Source organism: Cervus canadensis, chromosome 5, assembly GCF_019320065.1.
Source record: "Cervus canadensis isolate Bull #8, Minnesota chromosome 5, ASM1932006v1, whole genome shotgun sequence".
NCBI lineage: Eukaryota > Metazoa > Chordata > Mammalia > Artiodactyla > Cervidae > Cervus > Cervus canadensis.
Window position 1 is genome coordinate 89741743 of NC_057390.1, and position 18370 is coordinate 89760112.

The window sequence follows — 18370 nt, forward strand, 5'->3', positions numbered from 1 at the left end:
CTCCCAGGGAGGGCATCCAGTGGACTGTGGTATCTGTCCGTCTGGTCTCCTGGACCTCTTTCTCATCGTTCCCTCATCTTCACATCCATGAGCTCTTGTCAGAATGCTGGCTGTGCCATTAGTTGTCTCACCTGCTTCCTCCCCTTCCTGCAGTGGCTCAGAGTGAATCCTCAAGGGGCCATTCCCTCGAATATAAGCCCGCACTGGCTCCTGAGACCCAAGAGATACCATTCAAGCTGCCCCAAGGCTTGGTCCCCAACTACCTCTACAGTTTGGCTTCTGGCCCTCCCCAGCTGCCTCCTGGCCTCTCCCTTCCCCACACTAGCCCTCTGCTTCTCTGAAGAGTTGGAACTCTCCTCCCCTTTGCTATGTCATTCTCTTTACCTTCTAGCTCCATCTGATGTACAACTTATCTTTCAAGATTCAGCAGAAAAGTCACTGAGAAGGCACCCCTGGTCTCCCCCAGACATTCTCAGGACTTCTCTCCAGTCAGAACATCTATATCCACTAGCATTTCTCTTTGCATATGGCTTGTTCACCATGTCTCCCAGACAAAGAGTGCCAAGAAGGCAGTACACACATCTCATGCCTTTGTGACCCTGGGGACTTGGACAGGGCTTGGAATCCAACATGCCTCATAATACATTGGATAAGTAAAAGACAGCACTGAAGGCATAAAAAAGCAACTCAGAGTTCTGCCTGGCATCAGGTTTTTTAACACAAAGATAGGAGGGTAGTGGGGGAAGAATTCTTAGCTGGTCATCATGGCTTGGGCAATGGAAAGGTGTTTGGTAGACAGCTCAGGGGTGTAGGTGCCCCTCTGTCCTGCAGCACCACCATCTCCTGCCTTCTGCTGACTGCTTTACCTACCTGGCCTCCTGAGGCACCATCTTGCCAAGGTTCAACCTCCTACCCCTCTGGAAATGTTTGCTATCAACCTCTCCAGAAAGTGAAAACAGGGATCCACCTAGAAGGGGTGAGGGACCAGGACATCCCAAGGAGGACAACCAGGTGGCTGTAATCATGGAACCATATGGCTGATGGGCAGTAAGGTCTCAAAAATACAGTTTACACTGCTTCAAGGTAATGTTAATCCCCCAACACTTTGCATGTTAAGTGAGATATAATCAGTGATACTTTGGGAGAAGTCCCTTTTACATATCCTCTTCTAGTACTTTTATTACATTTTAAAATTCTTTACAGTATAAATGAGTTGATATTCTAGAAGACATGGAATTAAGCAGACTGACAATAAAACTAAGCTGGCAAAAACAATGACCTGAATTAGGGACACGGTCAGTGCCATCGCAGGTCGAGGGGGCAGGAGGCTGGCAAGCTGCCTTTGCTGCTGTCACCACCAAGCTGTCCCAGGTCCAGCGAGCTGAGCGGTGTCGTGGAAGAAGGCGGGGTCCTGAATCTGAATCCATCCTACCAACCAGGGGATTAGGGTAAGGCCCCGGACCCCAGTGAGAAGTGGGGCAGTCATGGTCCTTCCTGCATCAGTCTGGGGAAGATGATGTGAGAAAACGCAAACACCCACTGATCACACTGCCTGGCACCCAGCAGGCACTCAGAAGGGCAGCACCGCTGGTGTTCTTACCCCTGTGTGAAGAAATTCGGGGCTCTGTTAGGTTTATTCTGGGGAGAAACAGAACAGTGACCTTGACCTCCTTAGCCACCCTAAGCCACACTGCTGGATTCTGAGCATGTCCAAACCATTGGCAGCCACAACTAGATACCCCAGGAACCAGACAGAACTGAGGCAGAAGGCTCGATGAGAGAGGTACAGTGAGGGGAGGGCCTGGGCTCCAGCATCAGGGAGACCTGGTTTGGAAAGCTTGCTCTGCCACGTACAGTGTAGTCCTGGGCGAGTTGCTCGACTTCTCTAAGCATCAGCTTTCTGGGGATAATAACAACTGCAGGATGTCACAGGATGTTGAGAAGACTCAGGGAGGTGATACCTGTTGAGGGGCCTGGCTTCCATGAGTAGGTCTGCACGAGCATGAAAACCAATTTGACCCATCTGACCCCTCCCCCTCCTCATCCTGCCACCCCCCACCTCCCCCAGCAAGGCCAGGCTAATCATTCACTTCATCCCCAAAAGGGCTCAGGGACTGATGGCGGACAAGGCGACAGGCAGCTCCCGGCACAGCGCTTCCGTGGCCGTGGGGCGGGGACCGCCAGCGACACTGAGCTGACTCTCCTGGAGGATCGTGCTTGTGGGATAGAATTTATTTTCAATATATTATGTTTTATTTCCCCTTCCCTGCTGGGATAAACTCTCCACGTTTGGCACAGAGAATTCCAATCTGAGAAAATGCCTCCTCTGGTCTCGCTGAATCAGATTTCCTGCTCCTGTCCCGCTGGGCTGAGTCTCTCCCTGGCAGGGAGCTGCTCCAGCACAGACCTTAAAAGAAATGCTGCTTTTGGGCTCCGGTCAGTCCTCTGGCAAAGAGGCCCCGCTGTCACACGGCTCAACACAGACAGACTTGGGGGACGCAGGAGGCCTGTTGCATTCGCTCTGCACCACACGCAGGGGTCCTCAAGTGAACACAGGCCTGCAGAACAACAGCTAGCCCTCCCCTCTTTTGGTCTCTCCTGCTCTGCTCAACTGACTGGTGGTTCAAGGGCATGGGGAGTGCACAGAGCTGCCTCCCCCCTCCCCACGACCCAGGGCCTTCCGTGTAGCCATTGTTCACCACTCAGTCACTCCCTAGACTCCCTGGGCAACTCATCTGCACAGGCCCTGGGAGGGCGCTAAGGTCACGGGGAGGAGGTGGCCACTATCCGTGTCTGGGGACAGTGTGGCTGGCACAGGGAAAGTGCTGACCCAGAGCTGGGAGGGGCTGGCTCTGCTGGGAGGAGTCAGGGAGCTTTGTGGGGCGAAAAGTGCTTGAATGGGCCCTGAGAGGTTGATGGCATTTTGTTAGCTGGACAGAAGAGGAAGGACATAGCTGCACTGGAGACAGTAGGAGCTGATTTGTCTCTGGGTCCCCCAGCACCAGATCGGGGCCTGGACTGGAGTAGACACCCCCAAAGAGCTGGTGAAGGAGTGAATATGGAATTGTGTTGGGCACTTCAGGAGAGGAAGGGACCCTGCCCCGGTGGGGACACTTGGCAGAGTCTCGTGGGTGAGAAGGAACTGGCCTGACGTCATGGACACAGGTGCCTCCAGCCCAGCAGGCCCGGCTGTGGGCGGGGTTTGGGGAGGGGTCCGGGGAACTGGGTAAGTCCTCCTGATCATCCAGCACATCCGTGTCTGGGGAGGGACTCCTGGAGAGGGACCCCCATTCCAGAGGGCTCAAAGGCTTGCCTATCTCACTACTTGCTGATGTTTCTGATGCCCCTTGTGCCTCCCAGATCAACAGATGAGAGTGACGGGCAACCCCCGGCATGTGAGGGATGCGTGGGCACAGTGGGGCTGATGCCCAAGTGGAACCAAGGTGGGGCAGCTCTGGGGAAGGCCAAGGACAGCCTAAGACAGTGCAGTGAATGGAGCTCGTGAGATGGGAGGGGATGGAAAGCAGACACTGGAGCTGCCAGAGCAAAGCAGATGCTGGAAACCACAGGGGTAGCTGGGGTCCCCGTAGATGGAGAGTCAGAGGGGACAGGCCAGAGCTGGGGAAGAGCTCTGTCCAAGGGAAGGAGGACAACAGACAGCTCCGTTGGTGGGAAGCCCAGTTCAGATCGCCTGCCTTGCTGGACTCGAACTTCATCCAACCACCAGTTTCCTGCCAGGTTGCCTGATTACCATTCCTTGGTGTGTTTCAGTCAGACCTTTCTGGAGGCTCTGCCTTGAGCCAAAGGAATGGTTTAGAAGGCAAGAGTTCTCTACTGCAACCGGCCAGGGAAAGCCATGGGGAGTGCGTGGGCAAGGTGTAGGGGGCTCCAGGGCTTAACTGAAGTCAGTTGCTACCCCATCCTACAACAGGCTACAGTGGCAGCTATGTTTAGTCTCTCAGGTTCAGAACCTTCACCAAATATCTGAGACATGGCCTGAAGAAGGCTGCTCCACATAAACTAGGACAATGCCCAGTCCTTGACGCTGGTGGAGAGCAAGGGCATTCGTTAAACATTGCGTCTACTCTGCAGGAATCTCCAGCAAGTCAGCAGTGATGAGGTGATGGGTGCCTCCTGAGCATGTTGGCGGGGAATCACCACCCCCCCCCAAACCAAACTGGTTGGCTTTAAAACAAACAAAAAGGAATTCTGAGATGGCCCAGGACACGCTCACACACCAGATGGATTCTGTCCATAGGATGTCACGAAACCACTCACTGTGACATTGTGGGCCCCCTGAAGGCAGGATATGGCCGTGTGATTATCACCGTTTTCACAGGTGTGGAACAGAATGGGCATCCATGATCATCTGCTGAACAAGTGACCCTGGCTTTCTCTGCTCCTGGGCCCTGGGTAGCTGCTGACCTGGCACACCCCACTCCCTGGACGCTGTCACAGGCGACTGCGTCCATCTCTGTAACCTGCGAGCCCTGGTTCCTACCTCCCTGCCATGCACTCACTTGTCCCCTCTCTATCTGGTGCCTGGCTGACCCTGACTCTCCACCATGTATGCTCTTGATTTCAAGACTGCCCACTGCTCTGTGTATGAACTTTTCTCTGCCATCAGACAAGAGGACAAGGGCCTGGGACGATGGGTCCTGTTTGGCCTCTGTGCACACTTACCAGTTTAATCTGTTTGCCCTTTTGATAACAGGCCCCTGATTTCCTTTTCAGGAACCACCATTCCTTCACTTCTGAGTGTGTGTTTCAGGAAGAGCCCTACCCCTGGCACCCAGGGAACGCTTGGCCACAATGACGGGTTCTGAGACAGGCATGTGACCCCACCCTTCCTGCAGCAGTCACTTGGAAGTGACTCTCTCCCACTGTCTCGCTCCCGGCAGGTTATGGCCGGGAGTTGCTGCAGCCACCTGCCACCAGGAAGGGAAAGTCCCCTGAGAACGGCACCAGCAGAGGAGGCCAAGCCAAATGCAGCCAAATATGGGTCTGATTGATGAGATTTAATATCTGGATCAAGCCATACTTGAACCTGGTATGAGGAAACAATTTCTCTTTTGGGGTTTATGTCCCTTGCAAACCGAAGTAACCTAACTGATATAGATTCCCCGGTCTCGGGGACTGGTCTGGCTCCTGTCACCCACAGGACTGACCCCTACACATGTCCAGCTTCTACCTTGCATTCGAATCCCAAGAAAGCACCCAGTGTGCCTTTGGTGTCTAGCGACGGGTTTGGTGTGCAGTGTACGCCAGGTGCAGGATACTGGCTTTCTTGTGTTGGTACCAGCTGAGGCCCAGAAACATTAAAGAAGGCCTGGAGAAGGAAACTAGGAACAAGGACTACCTGTGGTTCAACATCCTGGGATCCTGCCTGGGTTACCTGCCTAGGCTGCTGCATAGACTCCATCACAACAAACCCAGCAGGAAACTTCCGGGTTCTTAGCACAGAGCTGGGGTTTGAACCTGAGGTCTATTAATAGACAAATGGCTTTGAATCTTGACTGCTGCTTCTGAGTTGTAAACCTTGGCTAATTCCCTAACCTCTGGGCCTTGCAGAGGAAACAATACCTGAGACCCAGCCGTGGCTGAAAGGACTAAGTGGGCTAACCTGTGGGAACTGTCCAGCATGGTACCTGGAATTGGGACATAGACCCACTTCTCCAGGTCTCAGTGAGGTGCCTGGCACGTGGTGAGCAATTCAGTGTCACAGCCCCCCTCTACTCCCTCACTGCTCTTCAACCATAAGAGGAGCTCAAACTGCCATGAAACTGCTCAAACTGCCCAGAACCTAGCAGGAGGCGGGTGGACAGTACCCTCCAGCCCTCGGCAGTCCCCTTAGCTTGTGCTGAACTGAGGTCAGGTGGTGGAGCTTAGAATGCAAATTGAAATTTTGAACCTGGATTTTCATTTGGCTGCTGATATTGCTCAGCCCTTCCACGGCATGCCAGGAGCCCTTGAATTCCTTGTGGCAAGAGGAATACTATTTGAGAAGGCAAACTTCGTATGTTTAATAAGAAATTGCTTGGATTTTCAACTCAATCCTTATGAATTTCCAGAATCTGACCTCCCTTTTTTGATTGGCAAGTTTTTCTTCTTGAAGTCGAATATGGCTGCTCACAAGAGCAAAGCCTGGCCTTGTTAATTTTGCATCAGAAAGCTGTCTCTGGGCTACCTGGACTTTTTGGGAAAGTGAGGCCACATGTGTCCCACTAGTCGCCCTCTCCAGACAGACCCGACAAACCCACCAGGGACCACCACCGCTCTGGGCGATGGCAGAGAGTGAGTCAGAAGAGCTCTGCGGCCGCCCGCCGGCACTGCGGGCACAGCTGCCTTCCAGTCACCCTGCAGCCGGACGCGGGAGCTGGAGGGAACGGAGCCAGAGACCACCCAGACGTGCCTGCTTTTTCATACAAAATTATGGCTGAAAGAGTGGAAAAAGGAGAGATGGAAAAGGGGGAAATATGATTTGGAAACAACAGGGATTGAAGGGGCAGCCTGCAGAGGGGTCTGCCTCATGGTCTGTGCAGGCACGGCAGGTAAGTCAGGCCAAGAAGGCACTCGGGACAGCAGACCACGACACTCGCTTCTCACTCACGCCTGGTGCCCCAGCCTGCACTCTGGCCCCTTCTGCTCATGTGTCTGAGTCAGATTTAGGCACCATCTCCTGGCTGTGCCCCCAGCGCCTCTCCCTCTGCCTCACGATGCCAGCCCTCCTCAGTTTAGTGCTGACTTTCCACAAGAGCGTAGGCACGTGGGCCAGTTACATGTGTGCGTGAGCCGGGGTGGCTGCCACTAAGGGGTGTATGTTCTGAGAGATGCCGGGTGACGGGTGCTGGGAAGACAGGCTGACTGGGAGGCCCTGTTCGTGGGTGACTGACATCTGGTTCTGCTTCTGCTCCACTGGAGGAAGACACTGATGTTTACTGAGGACCGGTGTGCAGCACAGAACCAGGCAGACAGTGCCTCGCTTAATCCCTATAAGGACCTGTGATGTGAACATTATTATCCCCACCTTAAAGCTGAGAAAACTGATCTCACTGAGGTTAAGTTACTGAGGGCAGGTTACCAGCTTGTTAGCGCCAGAACTGAAAATTTAAGCCCAGAGCTGCCTGATGCTAAAATCTATGCTTTACCTTCAACCACACTGCTTTCATCAGCTGATCAGTTTTTGCCTTTCAGCAGCTAAACTCCTGGGGGCATGGAGGGGTGCTGTATTTATTTTCTCTCTCTCTCTCTGTGAATGGCTGTTACATATACATGTGTGTGTAATTCTTTGACCATACCATTCTGAAAGCAAGTTTTAGATGTCCCCTAAATACCGAAGTGTGCACCCCTGAGGCATAAAGATAAGCCCCTAAAAACCATGACATCAACAATAGCTCTATCATATCACCTAACATCCCAGTCCATCTTCAGATCTCCCAACTTTTCAAAGAATATCTTTGATGCTTAAAAAAACAAATCCAAGTTCACATTTTGCATTTGGTTATACAGCTTAGTCTCTTTTACAGATGAAATCTTTGCTTTCTGGGAAGAATTCAAGGGGCACTGGACCTTCCCTTCCCTTGCCTGCTCTCTCCCCAGCTCTCCTCCTCTCCAGGTCCCCCCATTCTGGGAGCCTGGGGGTGTCCCAGAGCCCCCTCATCTCCTTTCTTTATCTGGGGCATTTAGGACTAGCCCTTAGGAGCTCATAAAAACACAAAATGGAATTAGACAGGATCTAAATTCCTTTAATACAAATCTGTTTCTACTTGGAAACAAAACCCTTATTTATGGAAAATGATATGGAATTTGCTTTTGACCACTAATGGAATATTCATTTTCCTTTTTTCAAATGAATGGAATTATAAGCATATCAACTGAAATAAAACCAAATAACCTGGATACACAGAAAGTACTTAAACAATAATCAATCAAATATTAGTCAATTTAAAAATCCACATAAATAATAAAACCCTAAGATATTTACTGAAGGCCAGGTCAGTGCCAAGCCCTGTGGTGGACGTTCCAGGCTCACATTCTCATCAGGGGAGACAGGCAGGCATTAAAGATATGATTACAAAGCTGTGTGAGATGCACTGCATGTGCCAAGTTCTGGGGTAGCACAAAGACAGGAGCAACCAAATCAGTCAGGGGGATTTACAAAAGGGACCAGCTCTGAGGGCAGATATCATCATGGGCTTGACATCTATGTCAAGCGTGATGGGGGAGGCGAGGGGCAGGGAGGTGGCACGGCCACTGGTGTGTGGGTCAAGTGAGGCTGTGTGGGGACGCAGCCTGGCTGAGTCTGGAGGTCAGTTAGGAGGCTGTGGCTCAGTCCAAGTGAGCAGCAACACAGCCTGACCCACTGCTGTGACAGAGGTGTGGACAGGAGAGGGACCAGGCAGTGTCAGGGGGCAGAAGGGAGAGGCTCGGGGGGTGGTGGGGAGCAGACCAGGGTTCCTGGATGGACCTCACTGCAGTGGGAGGTGGAGGAGGAGGGGCACGTGTAGGTGGGAGTGTACCCCTCAGACGGCAGCCTGGGGGGTAAGGTGTCTGGAGGACGGGAACCTTGGTTGGAAGTGTGTGGGAGGCAATGGGGGAGTTGAAGGGAATTGTGTATGACTTCTAAGCCCAATGGGGTGGAGGGGTTCCTCAGAGTTGAGGGTGCCAGGAAGGTATTCGCTGGCAGGGCAGCTACTCCAGCCCAGGGTAAGATTGGCACTAAACAACCTGGCTCACGCTTGTAAAGTCAGAACTCTCCGCATGCACAGACAAACAGGCAACCGCATTCCAGGAGCAGATCGTAAGGGTGTATCCAAACCACTCCATCCCAGGCCTCCAGAAGCCATGGTAGTGCTTAGTTTGAGCTTTGGTTTAACTGGCTTTTCAAACTTTATGTTAAAGAGGTTTAGAAAGCTTTGCTCAACTGGGAGAACAGACACATTTCAGTGCACACTTTTTTGGATTCTATCAGATTGGAAAGCAGGCAATTATTTTGTTTGTAGGATCAACTAGGGGTAACACAATGAAGCAGGTCCTAGAGTGGGTCTGCCCTGTCCTGCCACCTCCTGAGAAGGCCCAGTCCCTGGCCGAGGACCATGGCACACAGCAGCACGTGTCCAGGACTAGAATCCAGTGTCCCTGGGTGCCACTGTCAGCCCAGTCCCCAAAGCCAGGGAGGGAAAGCTGCACTCAGTTGAGAGAAGAGGGCTGCTGCTGGTGGTGGAGTAAGAATTAGCTCCTAAATCAAGCAAACGTCTTCTGGGACTGTTTCCCCAACTCTATGATATTCATGAGACCATCTTCCTTACCACTTGATGTCAAAGATTCAATTAAGGAACTTCCCTGGTGGTCCAGTGGCTAAGACTTTGCGTTCCCAATGCAGGGGACCAAGGTTTGATGCCTTGTCAGGGAACTAGCTCTCACATGCTGCAAGGAAGATTCCATGTGCTACAACTAAGATCCAGTGCAGCCAAAGAAAACAAAAGATTCAACTAAATTAGTACATAGGTCTTTTCAAAGAGGGGCTGATGGGACCAAATCCAGGAGCCCTGAATGAAGTGACCAAAGATTGAGTTCTCCACTGGATACAGTAGTCACTCGATAGTGCCATATTTTCCTGATAGAGACACAAACCACCCAAACCCATGATTGGTGATGTGGGAAAGTAAAAATAGATATAAATGTCTTCCAAGTTAAAAAAAAAAAAAATTAGATGAGTACAGAAGTGAAAGCACCAAGAAGCCTGTCTACCTAATTAAACACAGGGAGCACAGCAGTTTCCAGGGGTGCTCCCTCTGCTGATCCCTCAGAGGGGGAAGGGTTGAGGCAAGATGTCTGGCTGAGGCCCAGACCCTGCTGGGGAGGGTGGGGCTTCCTCACTCCTTCCCCAGCCACAGAGAGGAGAGAAGGCCCACTTCTCCACACAGGAGACAAAAGCACGGGGACTCCTCAGGTTCTCTCTGGGCCCTCTGGCTCTCAGCTGCCAGGAGAGGAAAGTGTCTCCCTTTGAGTCGGGAGATGGGACTAAGCATGGTCTGTGCTCCTGGTGCCACCCTCACTCCCCACCCTACCACACACACATAGCTGCCGATGCACAGGCACCCTGGGCACTGCCTGAAATTGCCCACATTTCCTGTGGGGCATAGCTCAGTCTTTTCAAGTCAGAGCTGAGGTTTGAGCAAGCCCATTTGGCTTCAGGTCTAAAGCCATATTTTCCTTTTAGCCTATTGGTAAAAAAACAAAAAACAAAAAACTGGCATCCTTATCTCATTTGACTGTCTCCTGGGCCTTCTTTCTCATTTGATTCTGAACTTGAGAGAAAAAATGTTATTTACAGCCTCCTTAGACCTAAACATTTTCCAAGGTAGGAAAAGGTATTCTCAAGTCAGAGACTTTTGAACTCTTTAAAAAAATTAGATAAGGATGCAGAAGGCTAACTAAAAATCCATTTACTTGCCCTTGTTTGGAACCATCGACATGGCTCATGATGAACTGTGAGTGGTCTTACATTATGTCTGCTTTAGAAAAGAGATTAAAGGCTAGAGAGTTCAGTTTGTTGTCTTTTAGTTACAGGGCCCAGCTTAGGTCTACAGACAATGGACCTACAGGTGAAGAGGATGCCCCTGTGGGGGCCCTCAGAGAGCCCTGAGCTCACCTCTCTCACTGTTCTCATCACTCTGGGTTGGGCTGTCCATTTGCTGGTCTGTCACCCTTAGTATGCCCCACAAGGACTTATCTATTTATTTATTTTACACATGGATGAACAGATGCAGAATCAAAGGGAGAAATGGTCATAGCCTTGAAAGAGGAAGCTCCAGTGAAGCGGAGGCAAGAGAGCACCTTTTCTCCCCGAGGGCTCTGCAAAGGCCACCCCCACCCCCCACAACATCCCCCCACCCTGCTGCAACCAGCCACAGGTCTCCATGGAGTCCCCTGGCTGGCTCCATGGGCACTAACTTTGCAAGGTGGAGGGATGAATGTAATCAAGACCTCACTAGTCTCTGCCTCCAGTGGAAAGCTAATTGTTTCTTAAAGAATGAAATCCACAGGAACACAGACTCAAGGCAAGGGTCTTTCTGAGGTTAGCATGCACTGTCTGGCTAGCTTAAATTATTTTTCCAGAACACAGTAGCTTTACTGGACCTTTCAAACAGAAGCTGATGTCTCTGCTTGGTGAGGGAACTGAAGTGGGCTCTGGAGGTGAACTGTCCTGTGCTGGCAATATGGTCCTGGGAAGGTCTCTGAGCTCTGACTCTGGCTCGAAATACAGTTAATGATCTCCTCCTCAGAGGGGTATGGCAGAAATGACACAAGTTTTCCAAAAGGAGAATATGTACTATTGGGGCTATATGAGTAGTTTTAGATAGACCTTATGAAAATACTGGGCCAGTATTGATAATCTATGGGCTTATCAACATCACTACTTAAAAAGAGAGTAAAATGTCAGATTAGTATAAATGTCAGGTTGGAGTCTGTTTAAAGAAAAATATGAAGTAAAAAGAAAAAATAGTACAGATAGAATACAGAGGAGAGTGTGGCAAAAAACTCTGAAATGGAACTCAAAAGGCTTCTTTGAGAATGCATAGCCCCTGAAACACATGTGCCGATAGAAGGTGCTCTAGAAACACTGCCTGTTCTGGTCAATGGTTCATCAAAGCAGGCACCCAGGGAAGGACTGAAGGCCAAGCTAGCACCAGGGCAAAGCTGGAAAGAGTTAAAAGAAAGGGGTCTTGGGTTTCCCTGGCCCATCCCCCCTGCTGCTAATCTGTCACCTAATGAAGAAGCTGCGGCACAAGTGAGCTGGCTGGCAGTTCACTTACAGCAAACTGATTAAGAATGTTCAACCAACAGCAGACTGTAGACCTTTCCAGAGAAAATAAATAGAGTGTAGACGGTATGCAAATGTGTTTGTCACTTTGACAGCACGTCTCAATTAAGGCATCTCGCGGCTGTGGGTAGGCTCTGTGGCTGCAGCTGGAAGGGAGAGCCCGCTGCATGGCTGATACTTGGGGCTTGACCTTAATCCGCATGCATGCATTAAAAAAAAAAAAACCCTGCCTTCCTGTACACTTGCATAATGCTGGCAGCCACGTGAGGGAAGTGACAAACGGGGAAAAAAAGCCACTTTCATCCTCTCCAGTTTACAGACCTGTGAAGGCACAGACAGCTCTTATTTCAACAGAGTTTGGGGTGGCTTTTTTAATTGTTTATCCCCCACTCGTGCGTGCACACACTCTTATTCTGCATTTAGCTGGGAATGACATTAAAGCATCTCTACTTCTCGCTGAAATGGAAAGAAGGTCTTTCTCCATTTCAAATAGGGCCTCCTTTTTTGTGTTTCGAAAATGGAATGTTTAACACCATGAAATCCCTCTCCCCCGCCCCCTCTTTCTCTGTAATGGGCTCCAAACTCCAGAGAGGGGCTCTTTTCATGGGAAGGTTAGTGTGTGCAGGAATGAGGACAAAGGAAAGCAGGAAGCTGGCTCTGGAATGCCATGCTGGTGACAACCGACCGACCGGGGGCTGCGGTTTCAGCAAACACAGTCAGGGAACTAGGGTGCAGATTCCTCCAACAAGGCTTGAACCCCGGGAAGAGGCAGCTCCTTGGGGTGCAAACACCGATGCAATTTGAAGATAATCATTAATCAAGTGAGCACTGCCCTGTGGATGCCTCTTTCCTATACTACATTTCAATTTTTATAACATCCCTTTAAAGTGTAAAATCAGAAAAGGGGGATGGATATCTCCAAGTTTAAGATGTATGAATGTGTTATCTAAAAATATTGATTACAGAAGAAGATTCTTACGTTTCAACAAACTCATCCCTCACCATAATAACCCATTGCAACAGTTTCATTAGTTCCCTTCATTTCTAAATAGCTCAAAGTCTGGTACATAGCAGGCACTTGACAAATGTCTGTTAAAAGCAGGACCATTTTAAATGCATGCTTCTAGGTCTTTTAGGTGATAACATAGCATCATATTAAAGATAAAATCATGAAGATTATTTTAATCATGCTTCATCTAATTAACGGTTAAGAATCAAGTGACTTAAGAATGAATAACCCTGCAAATTCTTATTATAGTCATAGCTTGCTAACAGAGCCATTTCTCACAAATCAAGAAATTATGACTTTGGCTCATCAAGAGAGTCAATTCAAGAGAAGTAGAGGAGGGTATACAATGTTTTTCAACCAAAAATATAACCACTGATAGGACATGGATAAGAAAATTTTCAGTTTCTGTTTTACTTAAGAGGAAAAAAAAAAAAACAACTGAACAATGTTTTAAATGCTCAGGCTGAAAAAAGTTGGTTACAGACTAGGATCACGAGAATTACAGTGCGGGTGTTTACTCTGAGAAGCACGACCCCCAATATTGATTTTCAGGAAGTATATTAATAAAGAACTCCTAATTGATTTTTTAAGACTTCACTTGTTGTCTTTTATTTGAAGGTGCAAAGAAGGGCCTGGGATGCTGAAGCGTTCTAATGAGATGCTTAGCTAACAGAGGCACCTTAAACCGAGTGCCTTGGAATGGGGAGGCAGCAGCTGCATTTAATGACTTCACTTAACAGTTGAGCTGGTTTATGACCAGAGCCACACTGTCTTCTCAAAATTTCTGAAAATTCACCTTTTTGGAAACATGCTTCTACCAAGTGAACCTTTGACAATGTGCAGAACTCCATGGAGTTTTTTGTTTTGTCAGAGAGAGCTGAAATGTAAAACTGTTACATATGTTATATCGTCCATTAAAACATAACAGAAAGCCCAAGCCAGTCAAGGGGCCAGGTACGTACCTGTCCAAAGTGGACTGTGATTGGCCGCCGGTCTTCTCGGAACTTGGGGTCCTTGGCCTCTACCAGTGGGGACGGCGCAGTCTTTGGCAGCTGCTCTTCTGTTGTGGGGGCACAGCCATTCTCAGTGATGTCCTGCAGGGAGAAGTCCCGTCCGGGGGTTGGTGTCTGGGTTATGGCCCTGCCATGAGCACAGGGGTTCTTTCCCATCCTACTGCTAAGATGCCTGCCAGAGAACCCCCTCTTGGACCCTCCTGCTAGAGATGGAGGAAATGGAAGGCTAACTTGGCCCTTTCACTTAGGGAAACCAAAATCATGCACATTACATTATAAAGACAACATAATAATTCACAATAGTGGGGAAGATCTTTCCTCCTGCTACCTCACATAGTTATTTTAATTTTTATATATTCACTCTGTCCACACGCAGGCATTTGAAAATTACTTGCAATCATAACTCATGCATAATTTTACATTGTTTCTTCTATTATAAACATTTCCATGGTACAATAGTCATTTGAATGATCCTTTTAATGGATGCATAATATTTCACTGAGCAGATACTCAATAATTTAATAAACCATTTTTACTACTACTAGGCATTTAGATTGCTCCTAATTTTTTTTTTTTAAACTTTCTAAACAGCACAGGGATAAACACTGCCAATCTTTCTTTTGGATTATTCTTTAACAGAAATCCCTAGGAATGCAATTGCTCAATCAAAAGATATAAACATTTTTAAGGCTTTTTATTCATTCTACCAAATTGCTTTCCAATTTACACCAACTACCAGCAATGGATGTATTATCAGTTTCACCGTGCGTGTTAGCCATACCATTTTAAAAATGTATTGCTAATTTAAGAGGTGAAAAGCTAGACCTTGTTGTTGTTTTAATTTGCATGACTTTGATGATTTGTGAGTGTGGACATTTTCTCCGCATTTGTACACTGATGACGTTACTGTTTGTGAAAACCGTGTGTTCCTGCTCTCTCCTTCTTAGTCCTAGTCTTTTTGGCAGAGAATGAAGAAAGACACTTAAGTCTGAGTTAGGATTCTATGACCTGGAGAAAATTTAGGGAGCCAGTGTCATCTTTTTTTTAAATTTAGAAGTTCACATTTAATTTGTGCTTGTGATAAATAAAGTCAAATTTTAAGGTAAAGAAAAACCCCAACGTGCAAAAAGCAGTGATTCTCCTTTCCCTAACGCTGGCAGCTGACTATACCCGTGGGTCCTTCAGGACGTGGATGGTGCGGACTTGTGCAGTGTGGATCATGTGGCTTTATTCAAGTCAAGAAAGTTGCTTAAATCTTCATTTGAGCAAGGCAGAGAATAGATGTACAAGCAAAAAACATATAAATCATTTTTTTAACTAAGTAAAAATAACTCACAGCTAGAATAAAATAATAAATACAGACAGAGGATGAGATGGTTGGATGGTATCACTGACTCGATAGACATGAGTTTGAGCAAGCTCTGGGAGTTGGTGATAGACAGGGAAGCCTGGTGTGCTGCAGTCCATGGAGTTGCAAAGAGACGACTGAGCGACTGAACTGAACTATTTTCATTGCAAAAACAAATACACATTTTGGTCAACAAGACACATACCCTTAGTACTCATTAAATTCTGCACATAAAAGACTTGACAATTGATTGTTCTTATTGAGTTAAATAGAGAGAATGGTGGCATGTGGAGGAAAGTGATCCCTTACTAAGTAATAATGCATTAAAGAAGAAACACGGAACATCTTTGAGCCTCAGTCTCCTCACCTGTAAAATGGAGCTATGGTAGCTATGAGGAATAAAGATGATTAAGCAACATAAATGTCTAGAACGTTTTTCCTCAGGAGTGTCCTATGTATGGTACTCAATAATAATAACTGAGTACCTACTAATGAGGCACTCAACAAACTATAGGGAGTAAATAAACTATGATGGTTTAGTCACTAAGTCGTGTCTGACTCTTGTGAACACATGGACTAAAGCCTGCCAGGCTCCTCTGTCCATGGGATTCTCCAGGCAAGAATACTGGAGCGGGTTGCCATTTCCTTCTCCAGGAAATCTTCCCAACCCAGGAATCAAACCCAGGTCTCCTGCATTGCAGGCAGATTCTTTACTGACCAAGTTACAATGGAAGCCCCAAATCAACTATACTTTAATAAAAATAAATAAACAATAGGGATTGCTCCCCCACCCCTCCTCTCTATATATTCAACTCCACACACCCAGCGGAGCCTCTGTGCTGCTTGGTGATAACACATGGAGATGGTGACCTCTTGGTTTTGCTAGGTAGGGCTTGCACCAAGTGGCCCCTGAGTCTCAGCTGGGCTGAGGCTCAGCGATGAGAGAAGCTGCCGCCAGCCAATTAGAAACAGCTCTCTTGGAAAGAGGCTGCCCAAAGGTGCTCAGGTCAAGTGGAACAAAGACAGGGAGGGACTCCTTCTGTGCCAGAAAGTAAGAGAGGGCACAAGGGGCATTATGGATTCAGCAGGGTTACCGAGAGGACATACATAAGAGGTTAAATAAAGCCAAACAAAACAATTCACTTTTAGTTCTGGAAAAGTACTGCACTGTATGTGACTGGTTGGGGAGAAAAATAAAGACATGAAGTAGTAAGGTAAGCTGGTAAGAAAATACTGAGAGTAATGAAAACTATAAGATGATAACTATTTTAAAAAATGTCTGTGGTAGTTTTGGGCAAAGTGCCTTAGCTTAAATTTTTAAGTTAAAATTTCAAGTAAAAATGTCCTAGGTTTTGTTTTTAACATTAACTAGCTATCTGATCTTTCCAATTCACTCAACCTCTCTGTACCTATTTCTTTATTTTTACAATGGGGAGACCACCATCTGCTTGGCAAACTTCAAAGCTGCTAAGAGAATGGGTTAAATGAGATGAGATGTGAGGAAGCTTTGAAAAATGTCTAAGTCCTGTGCAAATTGAACACGAGACTTTTTCCCTGCAAAATGGAAAAAGCACCATCTAAAAGGAAGAGCTCCCCTGTACTGAGTGCCTACTACTTGCAGTCACTTCTCCAGACCCTTGACCTTCACTATCACACTTAGTTTCCACAAGAACCACAAGGTAAATGGGATTATCGCTCTTTTATAGGTGAGGAAACAGGGCTCAGAGAGGGCAAGTTACCCAAGGCCACACAGCTAGAAGCCGAGGAGCCCAGGGCAGTGTGATTTATACCATATGGACCCATGACAACAGCACAAGAGAAGGTATTTTGAGTCAAGGAGGTGCTCAAAAACTCATCAGATGTGACCTTGTCCTCAGAAACCCCTATCACAACAAATTGTTGTTGAATAGAACATTTGGAAGCCAAATGTGTCCAGTATACACATGTGCTTGTGCATCAATATGTATGTTCTTTAGTTAGAAGACCCAAAGGTGCCCAAGATTTCTTACAAAGTCCTGGGGCTCGCCCCACTAGTCTGTTAACTTCTCCACTATTTCTTTCACCTGGGGTAGGAAAACTGCTTCCTCCCAGGTTCCTAGAGAGCAGAGAGGGAGAAGTCCCAGTCAGGAAAGAAATAGGGCCAGTTCACACCCTCTCTTGCAGGTACCAGCAGAGATCTTTTTTTTCTTTTTTTAAATAATATGGAACGCTTCACGAATTTGCGTGTCATCCTTGCGCAGAGGCCATGTTAATCTTCTCTGCATCATTCCAACTCCAGTATATGTGCTGCCGAAGCGAGCACCAGCAGAGATCTTACATACTGCATGGATCCAAAAACACAACGCTTGATACCTGTGATTAAATAAATTGTCTTTTAAGAATTAACTGAGATGCCATCAGCAAAGAGTATGGTAAAACTCTCATACTCTTCTGGTGGGAACATAAGCTGCAAATCCTATCAAAACCCTAAAAGAGGAAAGAGCCTCTGGCCCACTAAGTCTACTTCCAGAAATTTATCCAGATGAAATAATTAAGAATTCCTGCAAGGTTTACCTGTGAGGATGTTTGCCTAGAAAACATTGGAACTAACTAAAGCATCTAGCAATGGGATTAATGAATGTTATGTATGTCTATCAGATAAAAGTGTATATAGCCATTTAAAACAACAACATGTGCAAGAAACATTTAGTGTTTTGAGAAATGGTCAGGATACTGTGAGTGAAAATACAGGTTATAAAATTTCCTTTTTTCCTTGTTGATTTGTTGAATTTTCTCCACAATTTTTTTTTTTTTTTTGCAAATGCTCAAAATGTCCTTAAAAAAAAAAAATCAAGAAGGTAATAGGCAGGATAAATCTGTTCCTTCCTGAAGAGTCACACAGGAGGAAGACACTAGATGGAGCTGCAGGTAAGAGGCTGCTGAAGGTTGGCAGATTTCTCCCATGGCTCTGTTCAGAGCTGGGAGATTGTTAGTTCCCATCCCTTGGTCAACAAAGGAGTCAGAAAAGAATACAATTTCTATCACCTTCCCCAGGCTGGAATCAGAGATCATGCCTGGGATCTAATCTCCATTTGTCGGTGGAGAAGTCAGGGACCGAGTCCCTAGGAGGAGTCCCGAGATGGGAACCCAGGAGAAGAAAGGGAATTGGCGTGGTGTTGGGTGGGAGCTGGGGT

General features: G+C 47.5%; 1 protein-coding gene and 1 non-coding gene across 9 annotated transcripts in view; both read right to left on the reverse strand.

Moving 5' to 3' along the window:
- Positions 1-18370, reverse strand: part of DENND1A (DENN domain containing 1A) — a 520849-nt gene that overhangs the window by 39679 nt on the left and 462800 nt on the right. For 7 of the 8 annotated variants that reach the window (XM_043469511.1, XM_043469514.1, XM_043469510.1 and 4 more), the window contains one exon: positions 13799-13930. In XM_043469511.1, the coding sequence (XP_043325446.1) occupies positions 13799-13930 (132 nt within the window). Of the gene's footprint in view, positions 1-13414; positions 13714-13798; positions 13931-18370 lie in introns of those variants that run through there. The other variant, XM_043469516.1, reaches the window with a different exon arrangement.
- On the reverse strand, positions 17393-17499 carry LOC122442738. The gene has a single exon (XR_006269734.1). It is a non-coding gene; the product is annotated as a U6 spliceosomal RNA (small nuclear RNA).